General features: G+C 38.9%; 1 protein-coding gene across 1 annotated transcript in view; it reads right to left on the reverse strand.

Annotated features, from left to right (window-relative positions):
* TDRD7 (tudor domain containing 7) overlaps positions 1-19,402 on the reverse strand; it is a 477,879-nt gene that overhangs the window by 367,406 nt on the left and 91,071 nt on the right. Inside the window, exon 4 of the mRNA XM_053700014.1 lies at positions 19,111-19,321. Within this exon, the coding sequence (XP_053555989.1) occupies positions 19,111-19,321 (211 nt within the window). The remainder of the gene's footprint in view (positions 1-19,110; positions 19,322-19,402) is intronic.

The following is a 19,402-nucleotide window of genomic DNA, read 5'->3' on the forward strand; positions in this document are numbered from 1 at the left end:
AATGAGCTGTAATTCTCTGAGGCGGAGTTTTACCCGACTCAACATAGGCAAGATGAATTAAAGATTTCAACCAAGATGCCAAAGAAATGGCAGAAGCTTTCTGGCCTTTTCTAGAACCGGAAAAGATAACAAATAGACTAGAAGTCTTACGGAAAGATTTCGTAGCTTCAACATAATATTTCAAAGCTCTAACAACATCCAAAGAATGCAACCATTTCTCCTTAGAATTCTTAGGATTAGGACATAATGAAGGAACCACAATTTCTCTACTAATGTTGTTGGAATTCACAACTTTATGTACAAATTCAAAAGAAGTTCGCAACACCGCCTTATCCTGATGAAAAATCAGAAAAGGAGACTCACAAGAAAGAGCAGATAATTCAGAAACTCTTCTGGCAGAAGAGATGGCCAAAAGGAACAAAACTTTCCAAGAAAGTAATTTAATGTCCAATGAATGCATAGGTTCAAACGGAGGAGCTTGAAGAGCTCCCAGAACCAAATTCAAACTCCAAGGAGGAGAAATTGACTTAATGACAGGTTTTATACGAACCAAAGCTTGTACAAAACAATGAATATCAGGAAGAATAGCAATCTTTCTGTGAAAAAGAACAGAAAGAGCAGAGATTTGTCCTTTCAAAGAACTTGCGGACAAACCCTTATCTAAACCATCCTGAAGAAACTGTAAAATTCTCGGTATTCTAAAAGAATGCCAAGAAAAATGATGAGAAAGACACCAAGAAATATAAGTCTTCCAGACTCTATAATATATCTCTCTAGATACAGATTTACGAGCCTGTAACATAGTATTAATCACAGAGTCAGAGAAACCTCTTTGACCAAGAATCAAGCGTTCAATCTCCATACCTTTAAATTTAAGGATTTCAGATCCTGATGGAAAAAAGGACCTTGTGACAGAAGGTCTGGTCTTAATGGAAGAGTCCACGGTTGGCAAGAGGCCATCCGGACAAGATCCGCATACCAAAACCTGTGAGGCCATGCCGGAGCTACCAGCAGAACAAACGAGCATTCCTTCAGAATCTTGGAGATTACTCTTGGAAGAAGAACTAGAGGCGGAAAGATATAGGCAGGATGATACTTCCAAGGAAGTGATAATGCATCCACTGCCTCCGCCTGAGGATCCCGGGATCTGGACAGATACCTGGGAAGTTTCTTGTTTAGATGGGACGCCATCAGATCTATTTCTGGAAGTTCCCACATTTGAACAATCTGAAGAAATACCTCTGGGTGAAGAGACCATTCGCCCGGATGCAACGTTTGGCGACTGAGATAATCCGCTTCCCAATTGTCTATACCTGGGATATGAACTGCAGAGATTAGACAGGAGCTGGATTCCGCCCAAACCAAAATTCGAGATACTTCTTTCATAGCCAGAGGACTGTGAGTCCCTCCTTGATGATTGATGTATGCCACAGTTGTGACATTGTCTGTCTGAAAACAAATGAACGATTCTCTCTTCAGAAGAGGCCAAAACTGAAGAGCTCTGAAAATTGCACGGAGTTCCAAAATATTGATCGGTAATCTCACCTCCTGAGATTCCCAAACTCCTTGTGCCGTCAGAGATCCCCACACAGCTCCCCAACCTGTGAGACTTGCATCTGTTGAAATTACAGTCCAGGTCGGAAGCACAAAAGAAGCCCCCTGAATTAAACGATGGTGATCTGTCCACCATGTTAGAGAGTGTCGAACAATCGGTTTTAAAGATATTAATTGAGATATCTTCGTGTAATCCTTGCACTATTGATTCAGCATACAGAGCTGAAGAGGTCGCATGTGAAAACGAGCAAAGGGGATCGCGTCCGATGCAGCAGTCATAAGACCTAGAATTTCCATGCATAAGGCTACCGAAGGGAATGATTGTGACTGAAGGTTTCGACAAGCTGCAATCAATTTTAGACGTCTCTTGTTTTAAAGACAGAGTCATGGACACTGAATCCATCTGGAAACCCAGAAAGGTTACCCTTGTCTGAGGAATCAATGAACTTTTTGGTAAATTGATCCTCCAACCATGATCTTGAAGAAACAACACAAGTCGATTCGTATGAGATTCTGCTAAATGTAAAGACTGAGCAAGTACCAAGATATCGTCCAAATAAGGAAATACCACAATACCCTGTTCTCTGATTACAGACAGAAGGGCACCGAGAACCTTTGTAAAAATTCTTGGAGCTGTAGCTAGGCCAAACGGCAGAGCCAAAAACTGGTAATGCTTGTCCAGAAAAGAGAATCTCAGGAACTGATAATGATCTGGATGAATCGGAATATGCAGATATGCATCCTGTGAATCTATTGTGGACATATAATTCCCTTGCTGAACAAAAGGCAAGATAGTCCTTACAGTTACCATCTTGAACGTTGGTATCCTTACATAACGATTCAATATTTTTAGATCCAGAACTGGTCTGAAGGAATTCTCCTTCTTTGGTACAATGAAGAGATTTGAATAAAACCCCATCCCCTGTTCCGGAACTGGAACTGGCATAATTACTCCAGTCAACTCTAGATCTGAAACACATTTCAGAAATGCTTGAGCTTTTACTGGATTTACTGGGACACGGGAAAGAAAAAATCTCTTTGCAGGAGGTCTCATCTAGAAACCAATTCTGTACCCTTCTGAAACAATGTTCTGAATCCAAAGATTGTGAACAGAATTGATCCAAATTTCCTTGAAAAAACGTAACCTGCCCCCTACCAGCTGAGCTGGAATGAGGGCCGCACCTTCATGTGGACTTAGAAGCAGGCTTTGCCTTTCTAGCTGGCTTGGATTTATTCCAGACTGGAGATGGTTTCCAAACTGAAACTGCTCCTGAGGATGAAGGATCAGGCTTTTGTTCTTTGTTGAAACGAAAAGGAACGAAAACGATTATTAGCCCTGTTTTTACCTTTAGATTTTTTATCCTGTGGTAAAAAAGTTCCTTTCCCACCAGTAACAGTTGAAATAATGGAATCCAACTGAGAACCAAATAATTTGTTACCCTGGAAAGAAATAGAAAGTAAAGTTGATTTAGAAGCCATATCAGCTTTCCAAGTTTTAAGCCATAAAGCTCTTCTAGCTAAAATAGCTAGAGACATAAACCTGACATCAACTCTGATAATATCAAAAATGGCATCACAGATAAAATTATTAGCATGCTGTAGAAGAATAATAATATCATGAGAATCATGATGTGTTACTTGTTGCGCTAAAGTTTCCAACCAAAAAGTTGAAGCTGCAGCAACATCAGCCAAAGATATAGCAGGTCTAAGAAGATTACCTGAACACAGATAAGCTTTTCTTAGAAAGGATTCAATTTTCCTATCTAAAGGATCCTTAAACGAAGTACCATCTGACGTAGGAATAGTAGTACGTTTAGCAAGGGTAGAAATAGCCCCATCAACTTTAGGGATCTTGTCCCAAAATTCTAATCTGTCAGACGGCACAGGATATAATTGCTTAAAACGTTTAGAAGGAGTAAATGAATTACCCAATTTATCCCATTCTTTGGAAATTACTGCAGAAATAGCATTAGGAACAGGAAAAACTTCTGGAATAACCACAGGAGCTTTAAATACCTTATCCAAACGTTTAGAATTAGTATCAAGAGGACCAGAATCCTCTATTTCTAAAGCAATTAGTACTTCTTTAAGTAAAGAACGAATAAATTCCATTTTAAATAAATATGAAGATTTATCAGCATCAACCTCTGAAACAGAATCCTCTGAACCAGAAGAGTCATCAGAATCAGAATGATGATGTTCATTTAAAAATTCATCTGTAGGGAGAGAAGTTTTAAAAGATTTTTTACGTTTACTAGAAGGAGAAATAACAGACATAGCCTTCTTTATGGATTCAGAAACAAAATCTCTTATGTTATCAGGAACATTCTGCACCTTAGATGTTGAAGGAACTGCAAAAGGCAATGGTACTTTACTAAAGGAAATATTATCTGCTTTAACAAGTTTGTCATGACAATCAATACAAACAACAGCTGGAGGAATAGCTACCAAAAATTTACAGCAGATACACTTAGCTTTGGTAGATCCAGCACTAGACAGCGATTTTCCTGTAGTATCTTCTGACTCAGATGCAACGTGAGACATCTTGCAATATGTAAGAGAAAAAACAACATATATATAAAGCAAAATTGATCAAATTCCTTAAATGACAGTTTCAGGAATGGGAAAAAATGCCAAAGAACAAGCTTCTAGCAACCAGAAGCAATGAAAAATGAGACTTAAATAATGTGGAGACAAAAGCGACGCCCATATTTTTTCGCGCCAAATAAGACGCCCACATTATTTGGCGCCTAAATGCTTTTGGCGCCAAAAATGACGCCACATCCGGAACGCCGACATTTTTGGCGCAAAATAACGTCAAAAAAATGACGCAACTTCCGGCGACACGTATGACGCCGGAAACGGAAAAATAATTTTTGCGCCAAAAAAGTCCGCGCCAAGAATGACGCAATAAAATGAAGCATTTTCAGCCCCCGCGAGCCTAACAGCCCACAGGGAAGAGTCAAATTTTTGAAGGTAAGAAAAAATGATTAAATCAAATGCATTATCCCAAATATGAAACTGACTGTCTGAAAATAAGGAAAGTTGAACATTCTGAGTCAAGGCAAATAAATGTTTGAATACATATATTTAGAACTTTATAAACAAAGTGCCCAACCATAGCTTAGAGTGTCACAGAAAATAAGATTTACTTACCCCAGGACACTCATCTACATGTTTGTAGAAAGCCAAACCAGTACTGAAACGAGAATCAGCAGAGGTAATGGTATATATAAGAGTATATCGTCGATCTGAAAAGGGAGGTAAGAGATGAATCTCTACGACCGATAACAGAGAACCTATGAAATAGACCCCGTAGAAGGAGATCACTGCATTCAAATAGGCAATACTCTCCTCACATCCCTCTGACATTCACTGCACGCTGAGAGGAAAATCGGGCTCCAACTTGCTGCGGAGCGCATATCAACGTAGAATCTAGCACAAACTTACTTCACCACCTCCATCGGAGGCAAAGTTTGTAAAACTGAATTGTGGGTGTGGTGAGGGGTGTATTTATAGGCATTTTGAGGTTTGGGAAACTTTGCCCCTCCTGGTAGGAATGTATATCCCATGTGTCACTAGCTCATGGACTCTTGCTAATTACATGAAAGAAAGGCCTATCTTGCGGGAGGGCATGGCCCTTTCCCCCAGTGATATCCGAAATAATCTCTTTTAACTCGGGCCCGAAAAGGGTCTTTCCCTTGAAAGGAATATTCAGTAATTTTGTTTTAGACGACACGTCGGCCGACCATGATTTAAGCCAAAGCGCTCTGCGCGCCATGATGGCAAAACCAGAATTTTTCGACGCTAACTTATTGCAAAGCGGCATCTGTGATAAAAGAATTAGCCAGCTTTAGAGCCTTAATACTATCCATAATCTCGTCATATGAGGTCTCCGTCTGGAGCGACTCCTCCAGCGCCTCAAACCAGAAAGCCGCTGCAGTAGTTACAGGAATAATGCAGGCAATAGGTTGGAGAAGGAAACCTTGTTGAACAAATATTTTCTTTAGTAAACCTTCTAATTTTTTATCCATAGGATCTTTGAAAGCACAACTGTCTTCAATTGGTATGGTTGTGCGCTTGGCTAGTGTTGAAACTGCCCCCTCTACCTTAGGGACTGTCTGCCACGCGTCCCGCCTGGTATCAGTTATGGGGAACATTTTCTTAAAGATAGGTGGGGGAACAAAGCGTATACCTGGCCTTTCCCACTCCCTAGCAACAATATCCGCCACCCTTTTAGGGATCGGAAACGCATCAGTGTATACAGGGACTTCTAGATATTTGTCCATTTTACACAATTTCTCTGGGACCACCATAGGGTCACAATCATCCAGAGTTGATAAGACCTCCCTAAGCAGTACACGGAGGTGTTCCAATTTAAATTGAAATGCTAATGAATCTGATTCTGCCTGCTGAGAAACTTTTCCTGAGTCAGAAATTTCTCCCTCAGACATAACATCCCTCGCCCCTACTTCAGAGTGTTGTGAGGGTACATCAGATAAGCCTCCCAAAGCTTCCGACTGCTCCTCATCTGTTCTCAAAACAGAGCTATCGCGCTTTTTAGGGAAAACTGGCAGTTTGGATAGGAAGGCCGCAAGGGAATTATCCATGACTGCCGCCAGTTGTTGCAATGTAATAGGTGCTAATGCACTAGTGGTACTAGGTATCGCTTGAGCGGGCGTAACTGGTGATGACACATGGGGAGAGGAAGGCGGACTATCCTCATTACCTTCAGTCAAAGAATCATCTAGGGCTATATTTTTAAGTGACACAATATGATCTTTAAAGTGTATAGACACATTAGTGCACTTGGGACACATTTTGAGTGGGGGTTCCACCATGGCTTCTGAACACATAGAGCAAGGCTTTTCCTTAGTGTCAGAGATGTTTAACAGATTGGTATTATACACAAGCAGGCTTGGAAAAACACTTTATGTAATAAAAAATACAATTTGCAATAAATGGTACTGTGCCTTTAAGATAATAAAAGCGCACACAATTTTACAAAACGGTGAAAAATGAACCAAATCTCTTGAAATTTTTACAGTATTTGCCTAATGCTTTGATATGATTGCACAGCAAGTTTGATTAACCCTTTAATGCCCAAACTGGAGCCGCCTAAAGCAAACAACCGGTTAATAAACTACAGCATCTTGCCACAGCAGCCTGCTGTGGCCCTACCTTCCCTTAAGGATTGAATCTGAGAAAAATCAAGCCTCCTGAAGTCCTCAAGCAGTCTCTGGACCCATGTGAAGCAGCATGCAGGGAAATCTTGTCAGAATAAACTGCGCAACTGAGGCGCGAAATTAGGCCCCTCCCACTCCACTCTGGAGCTGTGGAGCCTTCAGAAAACAATTTAGGTGACTAAAATAATGCCATGTGGAATAAAACCCCCAATAAACACACCAAAAGTGCTTAAAAGTGTCAATAAAGAGTATTTTTCTAAACAAAATAATCGATTGCCCTGCTAAAGTGATAACCAGTCTATTGAGCCCACTTAAATAAGCCTCTAGTTCTATACTAAGTTTCAGAACATGGCTTACCCTTCCCACATGGGGAATCTTGTCAGTGTTCTAGCATTATCTTGTCTTGACTAGAAAAAAGATGACTGAAACATACCTCAAAGCAGTTAAGCCTGCAAACTGTTCCCCCAACTGAAGTTTTCTGGTACTCCTCAGTCCTGTGTGGGAACAGCAATGGATTTTAGTTACAACATGCTAAAATCATTTTCCTCTCAGCAGAATTCTTCTTCATATTTCTGCCAGAGAGTAAATAGCACAAACCGGTACTATTTAAAAATAAACTTTTGATTGAAGATATAAAAACTACAAATCTACCACCACATTCACTTTACCCTCCCGTGGAGATGCTACTTGTTAGAGCAGCAAAGAGAATGACTGGGGGGGTGGAGCTAGAGGGGGAGCTATATGGACAGCTCTGCTGTGTGCTCTCTTTGCCACTTCCTGTTAGGAAGGAGAATATCCCACAAGTAAAGGATGAATCCGTGGACTGGATACACCTTACAAGAGAAACAAAAGTGAAACTTAAAAGTGAAACCTGTTTGTTCCAGCAAAAAACACACAGTCTATCAGCCCAGGCAAAAAAAATCACACAAAGCAGCATGTAAATAATTAATACACTGATTAATTAACCCCAACTGTTCAATATACCCCCCTTCAGAGGATATTAACCCTGGATCCTATCAAGTTATAAAGGAGCCACACTGTGACCCTGTTATAGCGTTTTATCTGTAAAAATTGAAACAATCTTACCTCCAGGATCCATGCTGTGGAACAGAACACAGCCTCTCAAGTGTGACAGTCTTATAGCAGTGCTCCTGACATAGACTTGAGTGAGTGAAAGCAGGCAGTGAAACTCGTCGTCACTGATTGCATAAGAGCTGTTAGGAGTAGTCTGGATGGTTTTGCAGAAAAAAAAAAAAAGAAAAAAAAAAAAAAAAAAACTTTCCCTGCATCTCCAGACTAACTTTCATTAATACTCTCACTGAGTGGTTGACATGACTACTTAAAACTCCAGTCCTATCTCGAAGGGCAGATACCCTTTTGCAGGACTCTCCGAATCTTCTGACACTTCTCTGCCACCTCCTAACGTGACGAAAGGCAAAGAATGACTGGGGTAATGAGGAAGTGGGAGGGATATTTAAAGCCTTTGGCCTAGCGCCAGGTGTTGTATTTCCCAACAGTAAAGAATGAAGCAGTGGACTCTCCGTATCTTAGGAAGGAATTTTGCTTATATATTTCCTACCCTTGTAGCATGCGACAGTCATCAGCCAATCACAAACTGCATATACGTATACAATGTGAACTTTTGCACATGCTACGTAGGAGGTGGTGCCTCAAAAAGTGCGAATATAAAAAAAGACTGTGCACAATTTGATAGAAGAAGTAATTTGGAAAGTGGTTCAATATTGCATGCTCTATCTGAATTATGAAATCAAATTTTTACCTTATGGGGTAGATTTAACGATGGGCGGGCAGACATTATCCGCTGAAGCGGATCATGTCCGCCGCACATCAATAAATGCCGACAGCATACGCTGTCAGCATTTATCATTGCACAAGCATTTCTAGTATCCGATCGGGCTGATTGCTGTCCGCCACCTCAGAGGTGGGGGCGAGTTAAGAAGCAGCGGTCTTATGACCGCTGCTTCTTAACTTACATTTCCGGCAAGCCGGAAAGTACGGGGGTAGATAGCAGCATCCGCTGCTTGGTAAATCTACTCCTTTACATTCTTATACATTTTACTGTTAAAGTTTAGGATCACTGGACTGTTCAAAATTAAACCCTATGTTTCAGGGTAAGGTTGGCTTATGTTAAATTAATTTCAGTTTTATGGACACCCTTGGTGACTGAAAACAAATGAACAATTAAAGGGACACTGAACCCAAATTTTTTATTTCATGATTCAGATAGAGCATGAAATTTTAAGCAACTTTCTAATTTACTCCTATTATCAATTTTTCTTTGTTCTCTTGCTATCTTTATTTTAAAAGCAAGAATGTAAATCTTAGCAGCCATGGATAGTGCTTGCTTATTGAAGGCTTACATTTACCCACCAATAAGCAAGCATAACCCAGGTTCTCAACCAAAAATGGGCCGGCTCCTATGCATCCCATTCCTGCTTTTTAAATAAAGATAGCAAGCGAATCAATAAAAATTTATAATTGGAGTAAATTAGAAAATTGCTTAAAACTGCATGCTCTATCTGAATCATGAAAGAAAACAAAATGGGTTTAGTGTCCCTTTAATGGGACAGTAAACACCTTGAGATTTTTATATAGCATGTTTATTTATGCAGAATAAAACAAATTTACAATATAAATTTAGCTCTGAAAATTGTGGAATTTCTAATTCTCAGAACTTGGGAAAAATGTACTTTCCCTATCTTAACATTAAAATGATTAGCTGAACCTATAGCAAACACAGCTGTATGAATATCTATGAAATTTGGCAAGCAGATAGAATTTATTTTCTAGTAGTTTTTATTTTATTTTTTTGGTAAAAAAAAAAAACTGGAGTGGTGGCTGCTGAGATGGAAAGGTTTAAAGTCACTTATTTTGGTATATTTTGAGCATGCTACGTATAGGCAGACAGCTGAAAACTATGCTCAGTAGCAGCATTTGACAGCAATGATTTGTGGACGTTTTAAAAGAGATATGAAAGTGCTAAAACACTAAGCAGTGGCTTATACAATATAGAAATCATTGCAAGAAGCAGCTAGGAGGCAGACGCAGATAGCGATATAACGGCTAGTTGGGAATCCAGAAGCAGTGTGCGCCAAGGAATTCAATATATATTCACTCTGTGTGACTGCAAAGAGTTTCATCTATCTACATCCACCCCAAGGAGTCCTTTAACTATATGGAAGGAGGGGGTGCGAATTGAACTCGCTAACTACTGAGTGATCAGGAAACTCACTGTCGCGATCGCTCTGCTGCTGATCGCTTTCTCCCCTTGTTTGTGTCGGCGCGGTAGCGTTTCCTTGGTTGCCTAGCAACCCTGTTTCTCACCGGCCCCTTCTGCTGACGTCAGAAGGTCTTCTTATTCTGGCGTCTCCTCTCCTCTGTGCCTGTTTGTTCTAATTACCCGGCTTGTGAGTACTTTTTGAATCTCTTGTCTTATTAGAATTTCTGGCTTGTTTAACTTCAACCCTGCTTAACCCTACCTGCCTGATTCCTGATAACTGGACATTGCTTGTTTGATAATTCCTCTGTTTAACCCCAAACTGCCTGATAACACCTTGCTGGACATTGCTTGTTTGATAATTCTACTGGTTAACCCCAAACTGCCTGATTACACGTTGCTGGACATTGCTTGTTTGATAAATTCTACTGGTTAACCCCTACCTGCCTGATTACACGTTGCTGGATATTGCTTGATTGATTACTCTTTTGGTTTAACCGAACACAAAGTTTCTTCTCCTGACCCTGCTGTGCCAACTTCCAGTTTATTTCAGTGAGTATATTACTGTAGCTGTCGCAGGGTCAGGTCCTGGAATATACTCACAGTGCTAGGGTGTTTTCAAACTTCATCCTAGCATTTGGGTCTAACTCTGGACTTAACCTATCCTGACACTCACAGAGTTCCGATTCCACGAGATACAAAGTGTCACTTCACTGGAAGATATTTGCAACATTCTTCGCTATTATTTATGCAAGATCTTAGCATCCAGCGATTCCATATCTGACCCTAGGTGACATAAGACAGCCGCCAAAGCGGAGGAGAGCCGCAATACTCCCGCATATGAGGAAATCACTCAGCAATAGGAGACATTAAAAAGGTACACACTGTCCCCGTTTTCATATAGTTGTCAACAGAAGAATATATGATGACTGATGACTAACGAGTCCAAGGTACAGACATAATTACTCTCACCTCAGCAAGTTATAACAAAGGGTTTGATTTTAAGGAGTGATATTTTTTATCCACCTTGTGGTTTCATTAGTTTATTACCTAAGGGAGACGTCCCATATCAGCCAGTCATACTCACTTGATTTGTTTTTATATGGATATTAAATTATTTTATTTAACATTTATTTAGCATATCGCTTTATTGTATATCGTTTGTTTTTACTCTCAGGTTTTTAACCTTAGCATTTAGTAGTGATACATTCATTTACATTAAATATTTATTCTTAGCTTATTTGATCTGTGCTTTCAGCGCTAACTCTTACTTTTGTACATACATTATTTTGTTTTTCTAAGGGGAATTGCAGAGTTTAGCAGGATCTTGTACCCCTTAGCACTTAAACCTTCTCAACTACGTGTCTCAATTAATGGCAAAGGAAGCCCACTACTGATATCCAAATAAAGCACTTAATAGGGGGAGTTTTGCCATTTAAAATTAATTGCAGCAAATAAGCTGGAAAGGTATTGAAAAAATGTTCAAACTCAGCTGAAATGATCATGTATTGCAATACTAAAAAAAATCCTGTATTTACAATATGTTTTATGCCACATTAATTACTTTTATGGTAATGTACTAATTGAAAAGCTGCAATACACAAATTGAATTGGAATTCTTGTTATTATTGCTTCGTTTGGAAAAGTAAATGGCAAACAGTTTGTATGCTTGGCATTTTAGTTTGTTGCATGGATTACAGTACAAATAAAAAACAAAAGAACAGAACAAATTCTCTTGTTGTCTGATGTGGAAACTAAAAGATGATTTAAGCAAATATGCATGCCAAGCTGCACACTAGTCAGGCAGACATCAGCTTAAAAAAAGAAAAGAATCTGTGTCATGAGTATTAACAAAAGTGCTACGGAAGCACTCCATGACTCACAGCTCATAGTCTGAGAACAAACCAGAATGAACACTAAATTTAAGTATTTAGGCAAATGTATAGGTGGTCACATTACAGTTAAACGATCAATTCAAAATATATTTACCCATGAATTAATAAATAAATATAGCAATTTTGTTTCATTTCCATTATTTATTAGCATTTGCTGTAAAATACAATTTTCGGATGTATAAATGGTGCTTGTCCCAGAATACCTTGAGAAGTCATATTATGTTGCAAACTTGCTTGAACCATCTACAGACAATATCAACACTTAAACAGACTAGACTGTGTTTGCTGAGAGTAGTGCACTAAATAATTTACTGCTAGTTCTAATTGACAACAACCAATGTTAAAATATGTAGCTGGTTCAGAAAATGCAGAGCATTTTGCAGCAAATGTAGTCTACATAATTTGACTTTCTCCTATTGAGTGTGGGACAACCACCATGTTCACATTTCTAATTCAACATACAGTACTCATATTTGCTATTTTTTACACTTTTGGAAAGTCAATAAAAAGTAGCACTTTTTTAATGGTGTACTATTTTTCTTGTTAATGGGAAAAACATAATTTATGTAAGAACTTACCTGATAAATTCATTTCTTTCATATTAGCAAGAGTCCATGAGCTAGTGACGTATGGGATATACATTCCTACCAGGAGGGGCAAAGTTTCCCAAACCTTAAAATGCCTATAAATACACCCCTCACCACACCCACAATTCAGTTTAACGAATAGCCAAGAAGTGGGGTGATAAGAAAAAAGTGCGAAAGCATATAAAATAAGGAATTGGAATAATTGTGCTTTATACAAAATCATAACCACCACAAAAAAAGGGCGGGCCTCATGGACTCTTGCTAATATGAAAGAAATGAATTTATCAGGTAAGTTCTTACATAAATTATGTTTTCTTTCATGTAATTAGCAAGAGTCCATGAGCTAGTGACGTATGGGATAATGACTACCCAAGAAGTGGATCTTTCCACACAAGAGTCACTAGAGAGGGAGGGATAAAATAAAGACAGCCAATTCCTGCTGAAAATAATCCACACCCAAAATAAAGTTTAATGAAAAACATAAGCAGAAGATTCAAACTGAAACCGCTGCCTGAAGTACTTTTCTACCAAAAACTGCTTCAGAAGAAGAAAATACATCAAAATGGTAGAATTTAGTAAAAGTATGCAAAGAGGACCAAGTCGCTGCTTTGCAGATCTGGTCAACCGAAGCTTCATTCCTAAACGCCCAGGAAGTAGAAACTGACCTAGTAGAATGAGCTGTAATTCTCTGAGGCGGAGTTTTACCCGACTCAACATAGGCAAGATGAATTAAAGATTTCAACCAAGATGCCAAAGAAATGGCAGAAGCTTTCTGGCCTTTTCTAGAACCGGAAAAAATAACAAATAGACTAGAAGTCTTACGAAAAGATTTCGTAGCTTCAACATAATATTTCAAAGCTCTAACAACATCCAAAGAATGCAACTATTTCTCCTTAGAATTCTTAGGATTAGGACATAATGAAGGAACCACAATTTCTCTACTAATGTTGTTGGAATTCACAACTTTAGGTAAAAATTCAAAAGAAGTTCGCAACACCGCCTTATCCTGATGAAAAATCAGAAAAGGAGACTCACAAGAAAGAGCAGATAATTCAGAAACTCTTCTGGCAGAAGAGATGGCCAAAAGGAACAAAAAACTTTCCAAGAAAGTAATTTAATATCCAATGAATGCATAGGTTCAAATGGAGGAGCTTGAAGAGCCCCCAGAACCAAATTCAAACTCCAAGGAGGAGAAATTGACTTAATGACAGGCTTTATACGAACCAAAGCTTGTACAAAACAATGAATATCAGGAAGAATAGCAATCTTTCTGTGAAAAAGAACAGAAAGAGCAGAGATTTGACCTTTCAAGGAACTTGCGGACAAACCCTTATCTAAACCATCCTGAAGAATACTGTAATATTCTCGGTATTCTAAAAGAATGCCAAGAAAAATGATGAGAAAGACACCAAGAAATATAAGTCTTCCAGACTCTATAATATATCTCTCTGGATACAGATGTACGAGCCTGTAACATAGTATTAATCACAGAGTCAGAGAAACCTCTTTGACCAAGAATCAAGCGTTCAATCGCCATACCTTTAAATTTAAGGATTTCAGATCCTGATGGAAAAAAAGGACCTTGAGACAAAAGGTCTGGTCTTAACGGAAGAGTCCACGGTTGGCAAGAGGCCATCCGGACAAGATCCGCATACCAAAACCTGTAAGGCCATGCCGGAGCTACCAGCAGAACAAACGAGCATTCCTTCAGAATCTTGGAGGTTACTCTTGGAAGAAGAACTAGAGGCGGAAAGATATAGGGAGGATGATACTTCCAAGGAAGTGATAATGCATCCACTGCCTCCGCCTGAGGATCCCGGGATCTGGACAGATACCTGGGAAGTTTCTTGTTTAGATGAGAAGCCATCAGATCTATTTCTGGAAGTTCCTACATTTGAACAATCTGAAGAAATACCTCTGGGTGAAGAGACCATTCGCCCGGATGCAACGTTTGACGACTGAGATAATCCGCTTTCCAATTGTCCATACCTGGGATATGAACCGCAGAGATTAGACAGGAGCTGGATTCCGCCCAAACCAAAATTCGAGATACTTCTTTCATAGCCAGAGGACTGTGAGTCCCTCCTTGATGATTGATGTATGCCACAGTTGTGACATTGTCTATCTGAAAACAAATGAACAACTCTCTCTTCAGAAGAGGCCAAGACTGAAGAGCTCTGAAAATTGCACGGAGTTCCAAAATATTGATCGGAAATCTCACCTCCTGAGATTCCCAAACCCCTTGTGCCGTCAGATACCCCCACACAGCTCCCCAACCTGTAAGACTTGCATCTGTTGAGATTATAGTCCAGGTCGGAAGAACAAAGAAGCCCCCTGAACTAAACGATGGTGATCTGTCCACCATGTCAGAGAGTGTTGTAAAATCGGTTTAAAGATATTAATTGAGATATCTTTGAGTAATCCCTGCACCATTGGTTCAGCATACAGAGCTGAAGAGGTCGCATGTGAAAACGAGCAAAGGAGATCGCATCTGATGCGGCAGTCCTAAGACCCAACATTTCCATGCATAAGGCTACCAAAGGGAATGATTGTGACTGAAGGTTTTGACAAGCTGATATCAATGTTAAACTTCTCTTGTCTGACAAGGACAGAGTCATAGACACTGAATTTATCTAGAAACCTAAAAAGGTTACCCTTGTCTGAGGAATCAATGAACTGATTGGTAAATTGATCCTCCAACCATGAACTTGAAGAAACAACACAAGTCGATTCGTATGAGATTCTTCGAAAATGAGAAGACTGAGCAAATACCAAGATATCGTCCAAATAAGGAAATACCAAAACCCTATTCTCTGATTACAGAAAGAAGGGCACCGAGAACCTTTGAAAAAAATTCTTGGAACTGAGGCTAAGCCAAACGGTAGAGCCACAAAACTGGTAATGCTTGTCTAAAAAGAGAATCTCAGACACTAAAAGTGATCTGGATGAATCGGAATATGCAGATACACATCCTGTAAATCTATTGTAGACATATAATGCCCTTGCTAAACAAAAGGCAGGATAGTCCTACAGTAACCATCTTGAATGTTGGTATCCTAACATAATGATTCAATAATGATAGATCCGGAACTGGTCTGAAGGAATTGACCTTCTTTGGTACAATGAAGAGATAAAATAAGACCCCAGCCCCTGTTCCAGAACTGGAACTGGCATAAATACTCCAGCCAACTCTAGATCTGAAATACATTTCAGAAATGCTGAGCCTTTGCTGTGTTAACTGGGACACGGGAAAGAAAAGAATCTCTTAGCAGGAGGCCTTAACTTGAAGCCAATTCTGTACCTTTCTGAAACAATGTTTCTGAAACCAGAGATTAAGAACGGAATTGATCCAAATTTCTTTGAAGAAAACGTAATCTGCCCCATACCAGCTGAGCTGGAATAAGGGCCGCACCTTCATAGGTACTTAGGAGCTGGCTATAGGTTTCTATAAGGCTTGGATATATTCCAAACTGGAAATAGTTTCCAAACTGATACCGCTCCTGAGGATGAAGGATCAGGCTTTTGTTCCTTGTGAGGAAAGGAACGAAAATGATTATTTACCCTGGAAAGAAAGGGAAAGCAAAGTTGACTTAGAAGACATGTCAGCATTCCAAGTTTAATCCATAAAGCTATTCTAGCTAAAATAGCTAGAGACATATACCTGACATCAACTCTAATGATATCAAAAGATGGTATCACCAATAAAATTATTAGCATGTTATAGAATAAAAATAATGCTATAAAATTATGATCTGTTACTTGTTGCGCTAAAGCTTCTAACCAAAAAGTTGAAGCTGCAGCAACATCCGCTAAAAATATAGCAGGTCTAAGAAGATTACCTGAACATAAGTAAGCTTTTCTTAGAAAGGAATCAATTTTCCTATCTAAAGGATCCTTAAATGAAGTACTATCTGCCGTAGGAATAGTAGTACATTAGCAGGAGTAGAGACAGCCCCATAACCTTAGGGATTTTTGTCCCAAAAAACTCTAATCTGTCAGATGGCACAGGATATAATTTGCTTAAACGTCTAGAAGGAGTAAATAAATTACCCAAATTATTCCATTCCCTGGAAATTACTTCAGAAATAGCATCAGGGAGATAAAACACTTCTGGAATAACTACAGGAGATTTAAAAACCTTATTTAAACGTTTACATTTAGTATCAAGAGGACCAGAATCCTCTATTTCTAATGCAAATAACACTTCTTTAAGTAAAGAACGAATAAATTCCATCTTGAACAAATACAAAGATTTATCAGCATCAACCTCTGAGACAGAAACCTCAGAACCAGAAGAACCATTATCAGTATCAGAATGATGATGTTCATTTAAAAATTCATCTGAAAAAAAGAGAAGTTTTAAAAGACTTTTATGTATACTAGAAGGAAAAATAACAGACATAGCCTTCTTAATGGATTTAAAAAATAAAATCTCTTATGTTATCAGGAACACTCTGAAAATTAGATGTTGACGGAACAGCAACAGGTAATGTAACAGTACTAAAGGAAATTTTATCTGCATTAATAAGTTTGACATGACATGCAATACAAATAACAGCTGGAGAAACAGATACCAAAAGTTTATAGCAGATACACTTAGCTTGGTAGCTCCAGCATTGTGCAGTGATTTTCCTGAAGTATCTTCTGACTCAGTTGCAACGTGGAACATCTTGCAATATGTAAAAGAAAAAAACAACATATAAAGCAAAATTGATCAAATTCCTTAAATGACAGTTTCAGGAATGGGAAAAAATGCCAAAGAACAAGCTTCTAGCAACCAGAAGCAATAAAAAATGAGACTTAAATAATGTGGAGACAAAAGTGACGCCCATATTTTTTCGCGCCAAATAAGACGCCCACATTATTTGGCGCCTAAATGCTTTTTGGCGCCAAAAATGACGCCACATCCGGAACGCCGACATTTTTGGCGCAAAATAACGTCAAAGAATGACGCAACTTCCGGCGACACGTATGACGCCGGAAACGGAAATAGAATTTTTGCGCCAAAAAAGTCCGCGCCAAGAATGACGCAATAAAATGAAGCATTTTCAGCCCCCGCAAGCCTAACAGCCCACAGGGAAAAAGTCAAATTTTAAGGTAAAAAATGTTAAATTAAAATGCATTATCCCAAATATGAAACTGACTGTCTGAAAAATGAGGAAAGTTGAACATTCTGAGTCAAGGCAAATAAATGTTTGAATACATATATTTAGAACTTTATAAACAAAGTGCCCAACCATAGCTAGGAGTGTCACAGAAAATAAGACTTACTTACCCCAGGACACTCATCTACATATAGCAGATAGCCAAACCAGTACTGAAACGAGAATCAGCAGAGGTAATGGTATATATAAGAGTATATCGTCGATCTGAAAAGGGAGGTAAGAGATGAATCTCTACGACCGATAACAGAGAACCTATGAAATAGACCCCTTAGAAGGAGATCACTGCATTCAAATAGGCAATACTCTCCTCACATCCCTCTGACATTCACTGCACGCTGAGAGGAAAACCGGGCTCCAACTTGCTGCGGAGCGCATATCAACGTAGAATCTAGCACAAACTTACTTCACCACCTCCATCGGAGGCAAAGTTTGTAAAACTGAATTGTGGGTGTGGTGAGGGGTGTATTTATAGGCATTTTAAGGTTTGGGAAACTTTGCCCCTCCTGGTAGGAATGTATATCCCATACGTCACTAGCTCATGGACTCTTGCTAATTACATGAAAGAAATATATTATGTTTGTAAAGTCAATGTTTCTGACCTGCTTGGGAAGCCATGTCTACCAACCAGCAGGACTACGGGAGATATCCTCAGTGATTAACTGATTCCAGATTAACAGCTGTGCACAAATATGCATTTCCAAATGGTTTTAATACACATTTATAACAGCTTTAACATTTTTTTTTCATGCAAAAGCTGTTTCATATGCGCGAGAAATGCTTACGTTGAAACTATATTTAAAAGGTGGAACACTGTCTTTGTACTTTATTATTTTGTGCAGTGGTAGAGGTATTATCTCTACATTCCCAATTGTATGTTTTGAGAGATCTAAAAATAGGTTGTATGCACATTTACTCTCTTTGTGTGAATAAGATGGAAAATAAGTACAATGGAAAAGTGTATTCACGTGAGCTACCACAATGTGCTTGTAACCTACCACTATGTTCTTGCAAGTTTACACACACGAAACCAGTAACAAGTATTACTAGTAGTATTTATGCACACGCTACACTTACAATCAAATCTGTAATGCACTACTGGCGATATAAAACCAAGTAAATCAATACATTTAACACTAAAACTATACTATTAAATATGTGAGCAAGCACTTTTATGGTTGAAGCATGGAATAGGCTTCCAAAAGATTTGGCAAGAACAAATACAGTAAGATAATTTAAGAATGTCTGAGCTATGCATGATGGTACCCTGGTAAAAAAATCATAAAAAACTTCAGATAGAAACACTAGCGACTAAATGGGCTTTCTGGCTGATTATGCAGCTAAAATAAATTGAGAAGTTTAGCTTCCATTTTACAGTTTCTTTTTGGTTTGCTACTTTTGTTCATGTGGTCAAGTGGAAGCAGCAATGACAAAATGGGAACAGCCTATGCAACATGCGAGTTGTCCGAGTTATAATTGGTATCTAACCTGTGTACAACAGACGGGTGCCTCTGCATTGGAACATCTCTAAGAATTCCGGTAACATACACTGGAGGAGCAACAAGGGGAATAGATTCAGGAGCAGGCCTGCTGCTCCACACGTTCACTCTGCCTCTTGCAGATAAAGGTGCTGGTCTTCTCATAGGCTTTTCTTGCTGAGATGAGAATCCAGGTTTTCGGAGAGTTGCTTTAGGCTTTCCTACAAGAAAAAAAAAAAAAAAAGAAAAAGTCATATCTACAATGAAAAACAAGACCATTCTCAGATTTTATTAAAAGGATA

Source organism: Bombina bombina, chromosome 2 (genome assembly GCF_027579735.1).
Source record: "Bombina bombina isolate aBomBom1 chromosome 2, aBomBom1.pri, whole genome shotgun sequence".
Lineage (NCBI taxonomy): Eukaryota > Metazoa > Chordata > Amphibia > Anura > Bombinatoridae > Bombina > Bombina bombina.